This window comes from Notolepis coatsorum, assembly GCF_963971535.1.
Source record: "Notolepis coatsorum genome assembly, chromosome: 2".
Classification (NCBI taxonomy): domain Eukaryota; kingdom Metazoa; phylum Chordata; class Actinopteri; order Aulopiformes; family Paralepididae; genus Notolepis; species Notolepis coatsorum.
Window position 1 is genome coordinate 80163249 of NC_140166.1, and position 21931 is coordinate 80185179.

Consider the following 21931-nt stretch of genomic DNA (forward strand, 5'->3'; position numbering starts at 1 on the left):
AGCAATTGCATGGCAAACAGCTGCAAGAAAAGCCCAACGCCCACTGACAGCCCGCTTTTAATCAAGATGCATCGCAGGGGGTTATACATTTCAGTACATTATTGAACCTATATATATCCAACTCATTTCTGCATTTTTAATTGTGACTCTGCTCTGCATCTTTTCAATAATTGTATCCTTGCAGTTGACCATGTATTTTTAACCCAACAACGTCTTGTGAGCAAAATTACTCTTCTTATCTTGTGTACTTGTCATTTTATTTGATAATCATACGAAACTTTAGTCTATATCGGATTTATTAATTGATCATCGTAAACCCGGTATAATGCCGGTGGTGCACGGAAGCTTTCCAACACCTCTCAAATCAATGACATTATTGATAATGGCAATAACGATTATTGTCTGCTGTGAATACATTCAATAATATAGTATAGCTAGATTTATTTAACGAATATGTCGTTTTCGTTTCATCGGTGGCATTGGATTAAGATTATAGGGTATAATGTGTGACACACTGGGATTTATTATAGGCTCTATTTTGATGAATAGTATAGCTTATAAATAGGCTATTTTTGTGTTGTCCACATCTTGTAGGGGCCTTTATAGTTTTATTTATTTATTTTTTGTCTTTTTCTTTTACGTCTTTACTAGCAAATATAGCGGATTTTTCTATTGGAAAGAAGACGTACTGAGACGTGGGATTATGGTGTGGGCGTGGGCGTGCGGGGGGAGGGGGGGGGGAGGGGGCGAGCGGAGGCGGGCTGGGAGGGGGGGGGGGGCTATGGGGTGGCACGACACACTTTGTATGTATGAAGGTTTTTTTATAGAACTTTCTGCAATGTACGTCATCGGATCGGTCCATAAATGGGGCTGTGTTATCTTACTGAGAGTCCCCCTCATGCCCGCCCGGCCCCCCTGTCTGTCGGCACCATAGCGCTGCAGAGTTGGGGTGGGCGTCAATAACAAATCTGATGGTAGGTTTCATTCCACATAAGAGATGAAATGCTTGGCATCACACACTCATTGCGTGCTGCATTCTTCGAAGATGATTCATATAGGCGTGTGTGATGACGATTATTATTATGATCATGTATTGTCTTTCATCACGGGGAAATATCGTCCTGTCTCGTTTTCCGTTTTTTCCCGAACAATTCGTGGACTTTGGACGATAAGGATCTGTCGAGTTCTGTATTTGTGTATATAGGCTTAGTTTATTAATGTTTTATTTTAAATAAATGATCTAAAACAACTCAATTTGAATTTGTGGTGTCAAGTTCACAACGTTTTCATTCACGACAAAGTATATTGTTTGCTTAAATTAGAACATATCGATCCGGTCTAAAAGGACAGACGACGGGCGATAAGGGGCTAGATTGTGGAAATCCCGCCGTTTGAATAAATATGCTGTATAGGAAAATAACGGCCTATAGAAGGAGAATATAACGATTAAAGACAAAAACCTTAATAATTCTGAACATGTATACGTCGTCGTCGCCATCATCGTCACCACCATCATCATCATCATCATCATCATCATCATCATCATCATCATCATCATCATCATCACTATGATCGTTACGCCAATTAATCCAATTAGTCTTGGTTTAAGGAGTTCTGACGGGGAGGTGAAGCGTTCAGAAGCGTATTCAAAGATTCCAAATATGTTTATTATTATATTACTATTATTATTATTACTATCATTATTATTATTATTATTATTATTATTGTTATTATTTATTTGTATAGTCACGATATAACGCATGGTTTTCATGTAGCCTATAATAACCCCAAGACAATTATTGTATGCTACTCAATTAATTGTTGAACTTGTGAGCCATGGTCCAGTTATTGATTATACAGGCGCGCGTGCCAGACTATATGCTGGCATAACGCCACTGCGGGACAAGGTATTATTCATATTGTTGTGTGTAGAAATTTTGTTTTGGTGTCTGTTCAGAAAACTGGCAAAGTGGCTTGTAGGCTAACATAGTCTATACATATAGGCTATTAACTGAAATAAGGCGACTTTTGTTAGTTCGAAAATATGTTTTTCTGAACATCAGAGGCTATTCAAGAACGCAGGGTTATGGTATAACAGACCTTACGGATTAGAGGGGGGGGGGGGGCTTTTTGTTGATGTTTACCCTTGTTTGATTTTTGTATCTGTGTAAATGTTCATAGCCTAATGGCAGCTGAGCTCTATTTTGGTTTTTGGCTAAGAACAATTTTTTCGGAGACTTTTCTATTCGAGTTTAACATGGCCTAATATTTCCGGTTTAACATATTTAGTAATGGTATATTGAAATAGTGTTTTTCTGTCACCTTATTCTCGTAAATAGTTCAAATCTATAGTATTTCCAGTTGTTCTGGTCATTGAGACGTCTGTTGGCGTTGTGATTTGTTTGTGTATGTCATCATCATTCAGCAATTAATACGTTAGTGATGCTGTGTATACGTGTGCGCGCGCGCGAGTATGCGCGTACGAGCGTGCGTGCGCGCGCACCAACTGAGAGAGAGAGAGAGAGAGGGGGGGTGTGGGTACTTATTATTGAGTCGTTTTGCCACCAGATATAATCGTTTTATTAAACAGGAAGATTGGTTTGTTGTGTTGTTTGCCATGCAGATGCTTGAGAAGTAATTTGAGTGATGGCCAAATTGGATTTGTGTACTGCAGTGGGTTATATAGAGTTAGTTTACCTGTATATTAGTCTTATATCTGGATATTTTTGTACTGCCTCTCAGCCAATAGTTGTGTTAAATCGTTCAATGTAGTAGCATTTATCTAGTCTGACTTATAATGACTGGAATGCATCCCTTTTACCAGTGACAGCTTGTGTGTTTCAAGTTTCTCGTTAGACAGTTGTGTGGTGCGTGGGAGAACTTCCACATGGAATCTGAAGAAGCTATAATAGAGATCTCCTGGCTCCTCGTGGTGTTTAGCAGTCCTGACTTGTCAGCACTATATGTTGTATAGTTGCTGAGAGAAGCGTTGAAAAGTAACACAAATGTACAGTGTTGTTCTATATGCTTATTTCTTCTGTCTATACAGTATAAACTATGGGCAAACGTTAGGAAGTGTTAGAAGAGGGCACTCCCTATGTGTATTGTTCCTATATCTTAGAGGACAGTATAGAGTAAAGGAAACATTTACCACGTTCATAAAATATATGATAATTTCTTTAATTTGAATATCCCTGTTCATGGATAATGAAATATAGCTTCATTATAATTAGTGTTTCAGAAACATTCTAAGCCTCAAATCAAATGACAGGATAGTGTCCTGCCATATATATTTTTCTTTTCTTTTCTTTCTCCAGAAATACTGTCTGACGACTATATCTCTGCAAGGGATCAATCTCATGGCAACGTGCCACCCGTTAGACTATAGCACTATGCAGAGTATGTTCAAAACACTTGTTTTCAGTCACTGGACATCCTTTTTGTTGCCGTCCCTGCTCCATAATGTACATGTAAACTCCCTGGCACCAATCTCTTATGCATGAGAGCCACGTCTAGCTCAGCGCTATACACCTGATAGGCCAACTTCCATTGTGCTGTACTTGCAGGAAGGAGAGAGACCATGTTGTTGTGTTTGCTCCTCTAATGAGATGCCACGTGATTTATTTATGAATTACTTGGTTGGAACAGTGTGTGTGAGGTGCTGTGCAAGTTTTTTTTTCTCCTATACTCTTTCTGGAGTCACGTCGCTCAGTGATTGCTGATGCAACTCTTTCTCATCCAGAGTTTGCCCGCACCTCCTGTGAGCCTTCGGGGAGGACTATATTCATCTTGGCTTGTCCCTGGATGTGTTGGAGGTGGGAGTGACTCATTGTCATTGAGCAGGTGTGAGCATCCACTCCCATACTGCTACATGCCAAACAAGAGCCCTCCGACTCATTAAGTCGTGCAGGGAAGAGTCATGATGGCCATATAGCAAACACATCACTATAAATCTTTGCATTGGAGGAGGTCCAAGCCACAAGGATAATGAGCTGCTGTTTCCTGATATTAAGCTTTGTATCCATCCGAGGGACCGCAGGGACGAGCACAGAAAAAACTCTCATCAGCATCCATTTATAGGACACCTCCATAGTGACATATTCTTCTATACAGTCGGTGTCAAAGGAGACGTGAACTGTGTGTAGTAATGGAAGACAAGGGCCACAGAGAGCGTAGTCATTTTATAATTTGTGTCTATTGAAGCAGGTGTTGTGTGTTAACATGTCAGCGTTGTCACCATAGAGATAACACATTAGGAGACAATGCTGTGGAGGTGGGATATGAATTGGTTACAGGTAAGACGGCTGCATTCATATCCCACCTCCACAGCGTTGTCTCCTAATGTGTTATCTAACTATCCCGAACGCCATACATACAGTAACAAGTAACCGGTGATGTTTCATCATAGCGATAGAACACAACTTAAACTGAAACCGTGAGAGAAACTTTCCAAACATTCTAAATGCACTGCTTGATTGTATTGAAGCTTAAAGCTAAAAAGCTGTTTTGCATTTTCTACTTTAACCGCTTAAGGATACGCCTGCAGGGAGATGCAACTGGAAATAATCTCCAGTTCCAGAAATAATGAATGTTTAAAACTATCATCATTAGCTCGGCCTCTGTTAGCAGATCTGATAACTATATAGGGACAAACCAAGTATAGGTTTACCTAAGTGAGATATGGACCACAGAAAAAAAAACATACACAAAAATGTATGAAGGTTGTACTTCCATGTTAGCTCATCTGTAATGTATTACAGTAAGATATTTACAACTATTATAGGCACCATATATATAGGTGTTTCTTTGATTTGACGTGAAATAATAGGAGAAAAGATAGGAGTAACAAGCACCATACATGCTACTTTTCCCATTGGCTTACATTTCTGCAGGGTTACAAATGTACTCAGGTAAGATGGCTGCTACATGGTTCCATCCCAGGATGGAAATCCATTATGACATGACACCTCTCATGACAATCTCTCATCCCACTCTGTGGGTATAAAGCTGGTTTCTTCTGCCGAGACGATACTCTGCTATCGTAGTGATTCATTTCCATGGAAATGGAAACTTTGGCGAGACTTAACACTGCTAAAGTCGACCGTATATATTATATAACACTGCATATTTTGGGGGTGCTTTTTTTGTATTCCCAGACGCGTTGCATTGGTCATGTAGCTATGGTGATTCAATATAGACTATATATATACAATACACTGCAGTGGTTACCGCAACAAATACGAACGTCTCTTACGATGCACTAGAAAAATATGAATGAATATTTCATCAGTGTCATTGTCATAGATGCTGATGTCACAAAACAGGTATAAAAAAAAAAAACGACAACTCGCGCGACATTATGCCAATAGTTCTTCCATGGCTATTTATATGCTCCTGATTATATTGTGTAGCCTATGCATACAAGAGTGGGAAGTCTACCCCCCCCCCCCGTCCATTACTTTACCGAGTTATATGTTGGCACTTGGCACCGTGCAGCAGTGTGTCTGGTCTTTGCCACCGACGCTGTGCGCTATTGCGCAAAAGCACATCTGCAAGAATGCATCCTCGCTTGTGTGAAATTGCCTACAGGGGCTACACTGACTGGTCTGTACTTTAGAGCCATCCCAGGCCAGATAAAGTGATGATAATATACAGAGCTCGCATGCATGCAGGAGAAAGACACAGTCGGTGCATTATTGGACGACCATTAACGGTTCTCCACCTCTGGGCTCTCTTCTTGCGTCTGGAGTTTGGAGGCGACCAGTCAGCCAGTGGCGAAGTCACATGTTGCAACGTCATTGTACTGTAGTAAGTTACTGTACACTACAGGCCAGTTGCAAAGGATCGTCATTTCAAGCTCAAGAGGTCTTGAGGTAACAACTTCTGTTTCAGGGCAATCTCCAAAGGAGCCGCGCAGTCATGGGAGTTCATTACCTCATCCATGCAATTTCCACCATCAATAATTTAATCTATTTGCTCCAAAGCTGAAGAGATATCCTGAAGCTGTCGGAGAGTAGAGGCTACAGAAGAAAATATCGCTTAAGTAATTACTCAGGGAGTTGGTGTCCAAAACATCCCCAGATGACTCTGTCCTGTTGTTGAATGGTCTCTTTTACGACTGGGCAGTTAAAGGTATGTTCTGTTAGACTTTGTTTTCGTCACTTTCGCTGTGTTCAATATGCTGTTTGAGACTGAGTGGGAAGGAAGATGTAAACGTCAGATCAATTATTTGGGTATCTTGCAAACGCGCACAGACTGCGCCGAAGCCCGAGAGGGGGATATGTGTGTAACCCTATCCCCCCCTCGCTCATTAATAAAAAACGGAGTTATTATGTTGATTGGGTTTCTAGTAGAAACTAAGAAAGGTTTCTCAGTTGATGTAACCTCACAGTAAAATAATGCCTGGTGGGTTTATATGATGAGGGATAAGCATTGAGTGTTATTAGCCTAATTGCACAATAATAGTTTTATAAGTAGCAGTATAGGGACAATTTGAAATCATCAAGTTTTCCTATATGTAAATATGTCAAATGTATATCAGCCACTAAAGCTCATCTATGTAGTCGGGTTTTGGTAAACTTCTAAAGCTCATAAGCTCGTTGACTCGTTACCTCCACCATAATACAATAGTCTGGTATTGTTATTCTATAATGTTCCAAATATAGGCCTAAACTACAGTATAGTCCAACTAATTCTAGCCACACCCCAACCCTTTACAAACAAAAATCCAGACCGGTTTTTCGGAAATAAAAAAAAAAAAGTTTAATGAACTCATGAAGACTGTATGGGAAACTTGAAACCCAAACACCCAGCGTTACAGGGTCACGGTATAGTCTGGACTGTATCCTCCTACTGGATAACCCCAACAGGCTAGAATGAACATGGATTAGAAACGAACTCTTACATGGACTTTCCACTATTACTAAGGAGCAGAGAAACTCCAATTATGACATTTGCATTCGCACAATTTCTCTAGAACAGGTAAGAGGCGCATCATCAGTTCACAAGTTATACCGTCGGTTAGATCTGATGTCTGTATTTTGCTGAAATGACAGCTCTTTCAAACATGTATTGGTGTCTTAAAACCGTTTATCACACAGTTCCTATGAAATGGATAACTGTCGATATGCACAATTAGGCTACGCACCAGTTTTAGTGGCCAATGATGGCCTCTAAGTAACTAATTTGGTAAATATCTATCTATCTATCTATCTATCTATCTATCTATCTATCTATCTATCTATCTATCTATCTATCTATCTATCTATCTATCTATCTATCTATCTATCTATCTATCTATCTATCTATCTATCTATCTATCTATCTATCTATCTATCTATCTATCTATCTATCTATCTATCTATCTATCTATCTATCTATCTATCTATCTATCTATCTATCTATCTATCTATCTATCTATCTATCTATCTATCTATCTATCTATCTATCTATCTATCTATCTATCTATCTATCTATCTATCTATCTATCTATCTATCTATCTATCTATCTATCTATCTATCTATCTATCTATCTATCTATCTATCTATCTATCTATCTATCTATCTATCTATCTATCTATCTATCTATCTATCTATCTATCTATCTATCTATCTATCTATCTATCTATCTATCTATCTATCTATCTATCTATCTATCTATCTATCTATCTATCTATCTATCTATCTATCTATCTATCTATCTATCTATCTATCTATCTATCTATCTATCTATCTATCTATCTATCTATCTATCTATCTATCTATCTATCTATCTATCTATCTATCTATCTATCTATCTATCTATCTATCTATCTATCTATCTATCTATCTATCTATCTATCTATCTATCTATCTATCTATCTATCTATCTATCTATCTATCTATCTATCTATCTATCTATCTATCTATCTATCTATCTATCTATCTATCTATCTATCTATCTATCTATCTATCTATCTATCTATCTATCTATCTATCTATCTATCTATCTATCTATCTATCTATCTATCTATCTATCTATCTATCTATCTATCTATCTATCTATCTATCTATCTATCTATCTATCTATCTATCTATCTATCTATCTATCTATCTATCTATCTATCTATCTATCTATCTATCTATCTATCTATCTATCTATCTATCTATCTATCTATCTATCTATCTATCTATCTATCTATCTATCTATCTATCTATCTATCTATCTATCTATCTATCTATCTATCTATCTATCTATCTATCTATCTATCTATCTATCTATCTATCTATCTATCTATCTATCTATCTATCTATCTATCTATCTATCTATCTATCTATCTATCTATCTATCTATCTATCTATCTATCTATCTATCTATCTATCTATCTATCTATCTATCTATCTATCTATCTATCTATCTATCTATCTTGTTACAGCGTGTGGGGGGAGGGGGAAGAGACTGCTCAACATTTCACGGTCTGTTGCGCCATCTATTGCAAATATTTGGGAACTGCACAACACCTTTAGTTTGAAAATAGGTGTACGGGTTTAATTGCAGGCCAATTGGTTGTGTGGAATCCATTATTCTGGGGCAGTTGTAATTCATGATGTTTGTGTATATTGTTATTTGGCTAAAGTTAATGAAGGTTATGTGATAATTGTAGATTGAAAAGGATGGAGTGAGCCCCCCCCCACATACACACATTTGATTCATGATTATCTATCTGGCCGTGTGTAACATTGGCTTGCTGTGGCATTGAAGAAATCAAACTGACATTGGAACAGAGCTGGGTATAACACGCTGCAGAGACAGTGGTGGGGACGTGGTTTCAGAAAAAGAGACTGTTTAGATGGCTTTTAAAAATGTATAACTTTTCTTACAAATTTGTAGACAGAGCGTGGGAGGATAACACACACAACCTTAGTGATTGCACAGCAGATCACCCAGAATCCCTTCCTATCTATTGTTTAATGTGGTAATTGTCAGGGTTTGCCTGCAGGCCGGCTATAATCCCTGGTAATCCTCATTCCCTTTATAATGTGGTCTGAAACATTGTCAGATTGGAAACAGATCTCCAAACCAAGCGACCACATGTGTCAGCCGAAAAGTTTAATCGCTTTTATTTCCCTGTAAGCCTACGGTGTTTAACACACACACACACACACACACACACACACACACGCGCGCGCGCGCACGCACGCACGCGCACGCACACACGCACGCACGCACGCACACACACACACACACACACACACACACACACACACACACACACACACACACACACACACACACACACACACACACACACACACACACACACACACACACACACAGTGTGTCTCGTGGTAATGTATGCTCTATAGGTTTCTTCATATAGTTGACCTCTTGCAAGCAAACTGTTTTACGCCATACAGACTGAACAAGACAGAACATGCTGGTGGATGTAGAACAAATCTGTTCCAGTCCACATGGTTGTTGGCGCCGGTGTTTGACCAAAGAGAGGGCTGCCCTACATGGGACTTGTGGCAGAGAGGGAAGAGGGGGGGGGGGGGGGGGGGGGGGGGGGGGGGGGGGGGGGGGGGGGGGGGGGGGGGGGGGGTGGCCTGCATACGCGCCTTTTCAAAATGTTGTGTGTAGACACCGTCTTCCGTGGTCATGTGACACTTTGATGTAGGATGTTTATTTTCTCTTCTAGCCGGTCTTAAAATACGAGCAGGCAACATGTGAAAGCGTAAAAAGTGGGCTGAGTTTTGCACACCACATGGGCTCAGCGCGGGCCATTGACAACATTCACTGTATATACCCGGGTCTTTTCATGCTTTAGAGGAACTTTTCATCGTCTGTCAAAGTAGGGATTTCTCACTGTAATCCCCACCTGGCTCGAAGATCAAATGCAAGAATGAGTCGCTTATCCCTTTCACTGCCACACGACAGAAGGTTAACCCTTTACCGTCACACTACAGACGGTTCCGTCTCTGTAGTGTGACAGTAACGGGTTAACCTTCTGTCCTGCGGCAGTGAAAGGGTTAACCTGCTGCCGTGTGAAAGGCAGTGAAAGGGTTAACCGTCTGTATTGTCGCAGTGAAAGGGTTACCGTTTGGTGGTGCGGCAGTGAAAGGGTTATAGTCCAACCATACAGCCTTGTTCTCCCACTGTCTATAACAGGTGCTCGTCTAAAGGTGTATAAAGAGACACTATGCGGTCCATATGCTCAGCTGCCGCCACCCATTCTTCCTCCAATGATTCACGCTATAGACCCGCATTGTTTACAATAAAGGTGTGTTTGGCAGCTGCACCTCCAAGCTCTGCTATAGTGTGTATAGCTTTTTTGCCCCGGCCGGCACCCATCTTTGAGTGATGTGCATTTTGATTAGGAGCAAGTATCACCAGGCTAAGTCCCGCCTCTTCCACGCTGTTGAACTGTTGCTTTCATGGCAGTGTGTTCTGAGAAGTATAGGGATGATGGCATCCGACTCCAGAGTATGCATTAGGCTATATATACCTAATGACACGCGTCACCGATAAGCTTTTTGATGGGGCTGTGTACAGATGAGCTCAGAGAGTGTTCTCGCATTGAACAGCAAACTAATCAGTCATCACATTTTGCCCCTATTAGATACATTCTCGGAGATTATGAGCCAGTCCCACAGCAATTAAATGATTCATTGGCTATATTGCATTTTAACAGGATGTTGATTGAGACCACATAAGCCATATTGATTTTTCCTGATGGAAACAGGAAATCGCAGAGATAGAAATGAAAATAATTTGTTGTTCCCGGTGTGTGTGTGGATACCCGGAGGACCGGGAAGCAATTGCACACTGATGAGTGGCATTACCCCCCAACCACCCCCTCCTCGCCATTCTCTCGCCTATGGAGACCTGGGACAGACGTCATCAAGTGGTTGTTATGCTACGAAGTGACGCCTGCACTCCCTCTCTCTCTCTCTCTCTCTCTCTCTCGCTCTCCCCGCCCCCACTGCGATATCACCCCTGTGGTCTGTCAGGAAGAGATGCAGGGCTTCATCTGCGGCATATCTCTCCGACATGAAGTTTGACGCCTTACAACAATCACCCCGTCTCCCGTGATTCCCACGGCGTGGGCATGGAGTCGTTTGTGCGTGCGAGATATAAGAGGATGATTATGAGATCTGTCTCTGGCAGATAAAGGTTGTGACTGGCTTTCCAATGTTGCTTTTGTCAGCGAGAGGAAAATAGCCCCATCCCCCTGCAAACACATACAAGCCAACCCCCCCCCCCCCCCCCCCCCTCTTCCAGAGCGCGTCACACAGCTCAGGGACAGAGTGGCTCATTAAGAAGGAAAGAGAAAAGAGACAGCGAGACTCCAGCACGCCTATTTATAGACAAGAGATCTCTATGGCAGTCACCGAGGCGTTGGCTAATTGCAGCCGCGGCCCAAGACAACCCAATTAAGAATGAAACAAATGCTTTTTAGGTGGGGTTCGTCGTCGTTCCTCCCCTCTCTGCTAAGGTCCTTCTGTCCCTCCCGCTTGGTAGGGGGGAGCAGATCTGCTCCGAGCGTATTCCTGCATCAGTTTGGGACACGAGGAAGGACGACATGCAGAGTACAGTCAAAGCCTTGCCCGGGCTATTTTTAAATGCCCCCCCTCTGGAAGGCGAGATCTAGATTCCCCCCCCCCCTCATTGTGGTTGCTTTCCACATCTGTGGCTGTGGGATGTACTGTACACCAATGCATTGGTTTTCTGTGACTCTTAGAGCTGCTCGAAGGTAAGGGATACGTCTATGGGCTGGAGATAAGATGTATAAGAATGTGTGTTTTAGGGATAGTCTGCGCTCAGTGTGGCATTCCTTCCCCCGTTCGGTGTCTCTGCTTATAGTACGAGCCGCTCTTTGAGCCTCTGCTCGGTGTTTTAGAGCGTGAGGGGGATGCAGCGTCTCTTCCTTCCTCCTGAGATCCTCCTGTTAATGCCTATACTACCTTACCTTGCTCTCCGTCCCTCAACAAACCTTCCCGCAGGTGATCACGTTTAGTGCTTGCACGTGACTTACACAGCAAAGTGTTCAAAATTGCATGACAATACTATAAACTTGAACAGGTCTGAGATCAGTTAGATACACTATCGTCCTCACTCAGTCAGTCATTCATTCAGTCGATATACTGTACCACCCTACTACAAGGTATAACACATGAAAGTGTTAAGAATATACTCAAATCATAAAAAAGGACAATGACATTTCAGCATAAGAGTCCTTAATAAGGTTAGCCACTAAAGCAAAGCTGGATGTGCTAAGGCTATTATTTAGTAGTCGTGCACATGTAGTATTGTAATAATTAGTCTAGTATACACAGTATGTGTAGCCTTTGAAGAATTTGCAACAGGTAGTGTGTAAGAGATTCATATGGCAACAGGTTGCATAAGAGACTATACAATTGTTAAAACATGGAACAGCCGATATGCTGGCAAGATATATTTCTGATGGTTATAGGTGTCCATTTATGGGAATCAATATCCTATTCATAATGTATGCATAATGTATTATTTATAATGTACTATAATCATATACTGTACTTTGATTATATAGTATTATGCATAATGTGCAATATCAACCATCTGTCTTTATATATGATGCTTAATATCTTTGCCCTTATACTTTCATGACGTTATTAAACACATTTCTATTTATTTACTCTATTATTTATTTCCTTCCTGGGGTTTGGAGAGAAGGAATGGGTGGCGGGAAGTTGATGAGTTAACATGCTTGTTAAAAAGCATCCTCTTGACAAACACTTACAGCATCTTATTCTTTGTAAGCACCGTCATTATAGCAGCCATTGGTGGTCAGCTGGAGCTCATGCACATGGCTGCCAGCCAAACCTAAGTTATTAGGCTTATATACTTATACTTATGCTTACTTTGGACCAGTCGTTTCATTTTGCAATACATTGTGGTGATTTGCAATATACCCTATAGCAGCTTGATACAGGACGGAATTCAGTCTAGTTACTGCTTCTCCTTTTGGCTTGAGGGGAAAGAGAGGGCGCTGTGGAGGACACTAGAGAGAGGACACTGTGGACACTAGAGAGAGAGAGAGGACACTGTGGACACTAGAGAGAGGACACTGTGGACACTAGAGAGAGAGAGGACACTGTGGACACTAGAGAGAGGACACTGTGGACACTAGAGAGAGAGAGGACACTGTGGACACTAGAGAGAGAGAGGACACTGTGGACACTAGAGAGAGGACACTGTGGACACTAGAGAGAGAGAGGACACTGTGGACACTAGAGAGAGAGAGGACACTGTGGACACTAGAGAGAGAGAGGACACTGTGGACACTAGAGAGAGAGAGGACACTGTGGACACTAGAGAGAGAGAGGACACTGTGGACACTAGAGAGATGACACTGTGGACACTAGAGAGAGGACACTGTGGACACTAGAGAGAGGACACTGTGGACACTAGAGAGAGAGAGGACACTGTGGACACTAGAGAGAGAGAGGACACTGTGGACACTAGAGAGAGGACACTGTGGACACTAGAGAGAGGACACTGTGGACACTAGAGAGAGGACACTGTGGACACTAGAGAGAGAGAGGACACTGTGGACACTAGAGAGAGAGAGGACACTGTGGACACTAGAGAGAGAGAGGACACTGTGGACACTAGAGAGAGGACACTGTGGACACTAGAGAGAGAGAGGACACTGTGGACACTAGAGAGAGAGAGGACACTGTGGACACTAGAGAGAGAGAGGACACTGTGGACACTAGAGAGAGGACACTGTGGACACTAGAGAGAGAGAGGACACTGTGGACACTAGAGAGAGAGAGGACACTGTGGACACTAGAGAGAGGACACTGTGGACACTAGAGAGAGAGAGGACACTGTGGACACTAGAGAGAGAGAGGACACTGTGGACACTAGAGAGAGGACACTGTGGACACTAGAGAGAGAGAGGACACTGTGGACACTAGAGAGAGAGAGGACACTGTGGACACTAGAGAGAGGACACTGTGGACACTAGAGAGAGAGAGGACACTGTGGACACTAGAGAGAGGACACTGTGGACACTAGAGAGAGAGAGGACACTGTGGACACTAGAGAGAGAGAGGACACTGTGGACACTAGAGAGAGAGAGGACACTGTGGACACTAGAGAGAGGACACTGTGGACACTAGAGAGAGAGAGGACACTGTGGACACTAGAGAGAGGACACTGTGGACACTAGAGAGAGAGAGGACACTGTGGACACTAGAGAGAGAGAGGACACTGTGGACACTAGAGAGAGGACACTGTGGACACTAGAGAGAGATAGGACACTGTGGACACTAGAGAGATGACACTGTGGACACTAGAGAGAGGACACTGTGGACACTAGAGAGAGGACACTGTGGACACTAGAGAGAGAGAGGACACTGTGGACACTAGAGAGATGACACTGTGGACACTAGAGAGAGGACACTGTGGACACTAGAGAGAGGACACTGTGGACACTAGAGAGAGAGAGGACACTGTGGACACTAGAGAGATGACACTGTGGACACTAGAGAGATGACACTGTGGACACTAGAGAGACGACACTGTGGACACTAGAGAGATGACACTGTGGACACTAGAGAGAGGACACTGTGGACACTAGAGAGAGGACACTGTGGACACTAGAGAGAGAGAGGACACTGTGGACACTAGAGAGACGACACTGTGGACACTAGAGAGAGAGAGGACACTGTGGACACTAGAGAGAGAGAGGACACTGTGGACACTAGAGAGAGGACACTGTGGACACTAGAGAGAGAGAGGACACTGTGGACACTAGAGAGAGAGGACACTGTGGACACTAGAGAGAGGACACTGTGGACACTAGAGAGAGAGAGGACACTGTGGACACTAGAGAGAGGACACTGTGGACACTAGAGAGAGAGAGGACACTGTGGACACTAGAGAGAGAGAGGACACTGTGGACACTAGAGAGAGAGAGGACACTGTGGACACTAGAGAGAGGACACTGTGGACACTAGAGAGAGAGAGGACACTGTGGACACTAGAGAGAGGACACTGTGGACACTAGAGAGAGAGAGGACACTGTGGACACTAGAGAGAGAGAGGACACTGTGGACACTAGAGAGAGGACACTGTGGACACTAGAGAGAGATAGGACACTGTGGACACTAGAGAGAGGACACTGTGGACACTAGAGAGAGAGAGGACACTGTGGACACTAGAGAGATGACACTGTGGACACTAGAGAGAGGACACTGTGGACACTAGAGAGAGGACACTGTGGACACTAGAGAGAGAGAGGACACTGTGGACACTAGAGAGATGACACTGTGGACACTAGAGAGAGGACACTGTGGACACTAGAGAGATGACACTGTGGACACTAGAGAGACGACACTGTGGACACTAGAGAGATGACACTGTGGACACTAGAGAGAGGACACTGTGGACACTAGAGAGAGGACACTGTGGACACTAGAGAGAGAGAGGACACTGTGGACACTAGAGAGACGACACTGTGGACACTAGAGAGAGAGAGGACACTGTGGACACTAGAGAGAGGACACTGTGGACACTAGAGAGAGAGAGGACACTGTGGACACTAGAGAGAGAGAGGACACTGTGGACACTAGAGAGAGAGAGGACACTGTGGACACTAGAGAGACGACACTGTGGACACTAGAGAGACGACACTGTGGACACTAGAGAGAGGACACTGTGGACACTAGAGAGATGACACTGTGGACACTAGAGAGAGAGAAGACACTGTGGACACTAGAGAGAGAGAGGACACTGTGGACACTAGAGAGAGAGATGACACTGTGGACACTAGAGAGAGGACACTGTGGACACTAGAGAGAGAGAGGACACTGTGGACACTAGAGAGAGAGAGGACACTGTGGACACTAGAGAGAGGACACTGTGGACACTAGAGAGAGAGAGGACACTGTGGACACTAGAGAGAGAGAGGACACTGTGGACACTAGAGAGAGAGAGGACACTGTGGACACTAGAGAGAGGACACTGTGGACACTAGAGAGAGAGAGGACACTGTGGACACTAGAGAGAGGACACTGTGGACACTAGAGAGAGGACACTGTGGACACTAGAGAGAGAGAGGACACTGTGGACACTAGAGAGAGAGAGGACACTGTGGACACTAGAGAGAGGACACTGTGGACACTAGAGAGAGAGAGGACACTGTGGACACTAGAGAGAGGACACTGTGGACACTAGAGAGAGAGAGAGGACACTGTGGACACTAGAGAGAGGACACTGTGGACACTAGAGAGAGAGAGGACACTGTGGACACTAGAGAGAGGACACTGTGGACACTAGAGAGAGGACACTGTGGACACTAGAGAGAGGACACTGTGGACACTAGAGAGAGAGAGGACACTGTGGACACTAGAGAGAGAGAGGACACTGTGGACACTAGAGAGAGATGACACTGTGGACACTAGAGAGAGGACACTGTGGACACTAGAGAGAGGACACTGTGGACACTAGAGAGATGACACTGTGGACACTAGAGAGAGAGAGAGGACACTGTGGACACTAGAGAGAGAGAGAGGACACTGTGGACACTAGAGAGATGACACTGTGGACACTAGAGAGACGACACTGTGGACACTAGAGAGAGAGAGGACACTGTGGACACTAGAGAGAGAGAAGACACTGTGGACACTAGAGAGATGACACTGTGGACACTAGAGAGAGGACACTGTGGACACTAGAGAGATGACACTGTGGACACTAGAGAGATGACACTGTGGACACTAGAGAGAGGACACTGTGGACACTAGAGAGAGAGAAGACACTGTGGACACTAGAGAGAGAGAGGACACTGTGGACACTAGAGAGAGAGAGGACACTGTGGACACTAGAGAGAGAGAGAGGACACTGTGGACACTAGAGAGAGAGAGGACACTGTGGACACTAGAGAGAGAGAGGACACTGTGGACACTAGAGAGAGAGAGGACACTGTGGACACTAGAGAGAGAGAGAGGACACTAGAGAGAGAGAGGACACTGTGGACACTAGAGAGAGAGAGAGATGACACTGTGGACACTAGAGAGAGAGAGGACACTGTGGACACTAGAGAGACGACACTGTGGACACTAGAGAGAGGACACTGTGGACACTAGAGAGACGACACTGTGGACACTAGAGAGATGACACTGTGGACACTAGAGAGAGGACACTGTGGACACTAGAGAGAGAGAAGACACTGTGGACACTAGAGAGAGAGAGACGACACTGTGGACACTAGAGAGATGACACTGTGGACACTAGAGAGAGAGAGAGGACACTGTGGACACTAGAGAGAGAGAGGACACTGTGGACACTAGAGAGAAGACACTGTGGACACTAGAGAGAAGACACTGTGGACACTAGAGAGAGAGAGATGACACTGTGGACACTAGAGAGAGGACACTGTGGACACTAGAGAGAGAGAGAGGACACTGTGGACACTAGAGAGATGACACTGTGGACACTAGAGAGATGACACTGTGGACACTAGAGAGAGGACACTGTGGACACTAGAGAGAGAGAGGACACTGTGGACACTAGAGAGATGACACTGTGGACACTAGAGAGAGAGGACACTGTGGACACTAGAGAGAGAGAGATGACACTGTGGACACTAGAGAGACGACACTGTGGACACTAGAGAGAGAGGACACTGTGGACGTGGACACTAGAGAGAGAGAGATGACACTGTGGACACTAGAGAGACGACACTGTGGACACTAGAGAGAGAGGACACTGTGGACACTAGAGAGAGAGAGATGACACTGTGGACACTAGAGAGATGACACTGTGGACACTAGAGAGATGACACTGTGGACACTAGAGAGATGACACTGTGGACACTAGAGAGATGACACTGTGGACACTAGAGAGAGGACACTGTGGACACTAGAGAGATGACACTGTGGACACTAGAGAGAGGACACTGTGGACACTAGAGAGATGACACTGTGGACACTAGAGAGAGAGAGAGGACACTGTGGACACTAGAGAGATGACACTGTGGACACTAGAGAGAGGACACTGTGGACACTAGAGAGATGACACTGTGGACACTAGAGAGATGACACTGTGGACACTAGAGAGATGACACTGTGGACACTAGAGAGAGGACACTGTGGACACTAGAGAGATGACACTGTGGACACTAGAGAGAGGACACTGTGGACACTAGAGAGATGACACTGTGGACACTAGAGAGATGACACTGTGGACACTAGAGAGAGAGAGAGGACACTGTGGACACTAGAGAGATGACACTGTGGACACTAGAGAGAGGACACTGTGGACACTAGAGAGATGACACTGTGGACACTAGAGAGAGGACACTGTGGACACTAGAGAGATGACACTGTGGACACTAGAGAGATGACACTGTGGACACTAGAGAGAGAGAGAGGACACTGTGGACACTAGAGAGAGAGAGGACACTGTGGACACTAGAGAGACAACACTGTGGACACTAGAGAGACGACACTGTGGACACTAGAGAGACGACACTGTGGACACTAGAGAGAGAGAGGACACTGTGGACACTAGAGAGAGGACACTGTGGACACTAGAGAGATGACACTGTGGACACTAGAGAGAGGACACTGTGGACACTAGAGAGAGAGAGGACACTGTGGACACTAGAGAGATGACACTGTGGACACTAGAGAGACGACACTGTGGACACTAGAGAGACGACACTGTGGACACTAGAGAGATGACACTGTGGACACTAGAGAGACGACACTGTGGACACTAGAGAGATGACACTGTGGACACTAGAGAGACGACACTGTGGACACTAGAGAGATGACACTGTGGACACTAGAGAGAGGACACTGTGGACACTAGAGAGATGACACTGTGGACACTAGAGAGAGAGAGGACACTGTGGACACTAGAGAGAGGACACTGTGGACACTAGAGAGATGACACTGTGGACACTAGAGAGAGAGAGAGGACACTGTGGACACTAGAGCGAGGACACTGTGGACACTAGAGAGATGACACTGTGGACACTAGAGAGAGAGAGGACACTGTGGACACTAGAGAGAGGACACTGTGGACACTAGAGAGAGGACACTGTGGACACTAGAGAGAGAGATGACACTGTGGACACTAGAGAGAGGACACTGTGGACACTAGAGAGAGGACACTGTGGACACTAGAGAGAGGACACTGTGGACACTAGAGAGAGAGATGACACTGTGGACACTAGAGAGAGGACACTGTGGACACTAGAGAGAGGACACTGTGGACACTAGAGAGAGGACACTGTGGACACTAGAGAGACGACACTGTGGACACTAGAGAGACGACACTGTGGACACTAGAGAGATGACACTGTGGACACTAGAGAGAGGACACTGTGGACACTAGAGAGATGACACTGTGGACACTAGAGAGAGGACACTGTGGACACTAGAGAGAGGACACTGTGGACACTAGAGAGACGACACTGTGGACACTAGAGAGATGACACTGTGGACACTAGAGAGATGACACTGTGGACACTAGAGAGAGGACACTGTGGACACTAGAGAGGGAGAGGACACTGTGGACACTAGAGAGAGAGAGGACACTGTGGACACTAGAGAGATGACACTGTGGACACTAGAGAGAGGACACTGTGGACACTAGAGAGAGGACACTGTGGACACTAGAGAGAGGACACTGTGGACACTAGAGAGATGACACTGTGGACACTAGAGAGAGGACACTGTGGACACTAGAGAGAGGACACTGTGGACACTAGAGAGACGACACTGTGGACACTAGAGAGAGAGATGACACTGTGGACACTAGAGAGATGACACTGTGGACACTAGAGAGACGACACTGTGGACACTAGAGAGAGAGATGACACTGTGGACACTAGAGAGATGACACTGTGGACACTAGAGAGAGGACACTGTGGACACTAGAGAGACGACACTGTGGACACTAGAGAGACGACACTGTGGACACTAGAGAGACGACACTGTGGACACTAGAGAGAGGACACTGTGGACACTAGAGAGAGAGAGGACACTGTGGACACTAGGGCCCAGGCGCTGTGCTCTTTAACCACAGAAGTGGAGAGATCCCACTATAAGCTTGTAGCGGAACACCTATAGGGGAAGTATACATAGATAATAAAGTATATAGGTGATATCTGCACTGTGACTAACTGGCACGTCTTCTCTCCCCCCCCCCCCCCCCCCCCTCCCTTCTGTCCATCTCTCCCTCTCCAGTTCCAACAGGTCAGAAGAGTGATGACCATCCTGTTCCTTACTATGGTAATTTCATACTTCAGTTGCATGAAAGCTGCGCCCATGAGAGACGCCCCGGGCATGCGGGGTCACCGGACGGAGGGCTACCTGGGGGGCCACGGGACTCCGCAGAGCGGGGGCGGGGGCGCGGGGGGCCTGCAGCGGGGGGTCCTTCCCTCGCTCACGGACACGTTCCAGCAAGTGATCGAGGAGCTACTGGAGGTGGAGGGAGAGGCGGCGGCGCAATTGGGACACGAGGGGGGGGCCGCCGACGACGACGACCAGGGCCTGCAGGGAGGCGGCGGCGGCGGGCTCCCGTCCTCGGTGATCACCGCGGAGACGAAGGACGCCGACCTGTACTCGTCGCGGCGGGTGATCATCAGCAACCAAGTGCCTTTGGAGCCGCCGTTGCTCTTTCTCCTGGAGGAATATAAAAACTACCTGGACGCCGCGAACATGTCCATGAGGGTGCGCCGGCACTCCGACCCCTCGCGGCGCGGCGAGCTCAGCGTGTGTGACAGTATTAGCCAGTGGGTGACGGCCGTGGATAAAAAGACGGCGATAGACATGTCCGGGCAGACGGTGACGGTCATGGAGAAGGTCCCCGTGCCGAATGGCCAACTGAAGCAGTACTTTTACGAGACTAAATGCAACCCCATGGGGTACACGAAGGAGGGATGCCGGGGAATAGACAAGCGGCATTATAATTCCCAATGTAGGACAACCCAGTCCTACGTGCGAGCGCTGACCATGGATAGCAAAAAGAAGATTGGCTGGCGGTTTATAAGGATAGACACTTCATGTGTATGCACATTGACCATTAAAAGAGGAAGATAGTGTATATGATGTATAGATTTTATTGAAGAGTTTAACATGAGAATAAAAGGAAATATCTATTTGTATATATACATAACAGGGTAAATTATTCCGTCAAATGAAAATTTTATGGACTGCATGTAAAAAAAAAGATGAAGTTTATACAGTAAAAGTGATACTACAGTCTATTTATTGAACATATTCATGACCTTGTAAACAATTAAAAAAAATCTGATCAGTCATTTTGCGCCCAGTTTAAATTACTGTATCACATTCCTCAAGACATTGTGGTTTGTTTACGTTGCCAAGAATTAGAGAATGAAGGAACAAACAGGCAAGGAGCAGGACAGTTCCATTTTTAAAAGCTTGCATGCTGCTTTAATTGTGAATTGAGAAATTCTCCACAAAAAAGGATATGATGCCGACCAAAACATTCCGTTTACATACTCAGCAGAAAAAAACGGTTTTCCTCTCAAGTACTTTTATCTGTTTACTGTTCTAAACTTCTCAAGGTAATGTTGGAATTACATACTATGTCAAGGTGCTGTTGTCAAAGCTTTGCTGTTTATTTTTTTATCCCCACCAGAGGAAAAGATATATAAGAGTATATATATATACAATTTATTCATTGACATGTTTCTGGGTTAATATAATTAATTTTGTATGTTGTGAAGTTGTTTGCAATATTAAACTGAAATATTTGAAGAAATAAAAATGACTATAGGCAACTGAAAAACAAAGGCAATGTCAATAAAGTTTGAACCCTGTACTTTTAGTTAGTATAAACCACAGACAGACAGACAGACAGACAGACAGACAGACAGACAGACAGACAGACAGACAGACAGACAGACAGACAGACAGACAGACA

At 44.7% G+C, this 21931-nt stretch overlaps 1 protein-coding gene across 1 annotated transcript; it reads left to right on the forward strand.

The window, feature by feature from the left end:
- Positions 1–925: 925 nt before the first annotated feature.
- Positions 926–21081, forward strand: bdnf (brain-derived neurotrophic factor; the record flags this gene model as incomplete). The annotated part of the gene is made up of 2 exons (XM_084308951.1): positions 926–974; positions 20227–21081. Exons 1-2 carry the CDS (start codon positions 972–974, stop codon positions 21079–21081), a joined length of 858 nt encoding a protein of 285 aa, XP_084165077.1. The 5' UTR covers positions 926–971.
- Between the last annotated feature and the right edge of the window lie 850 nt (positions 21082–21931).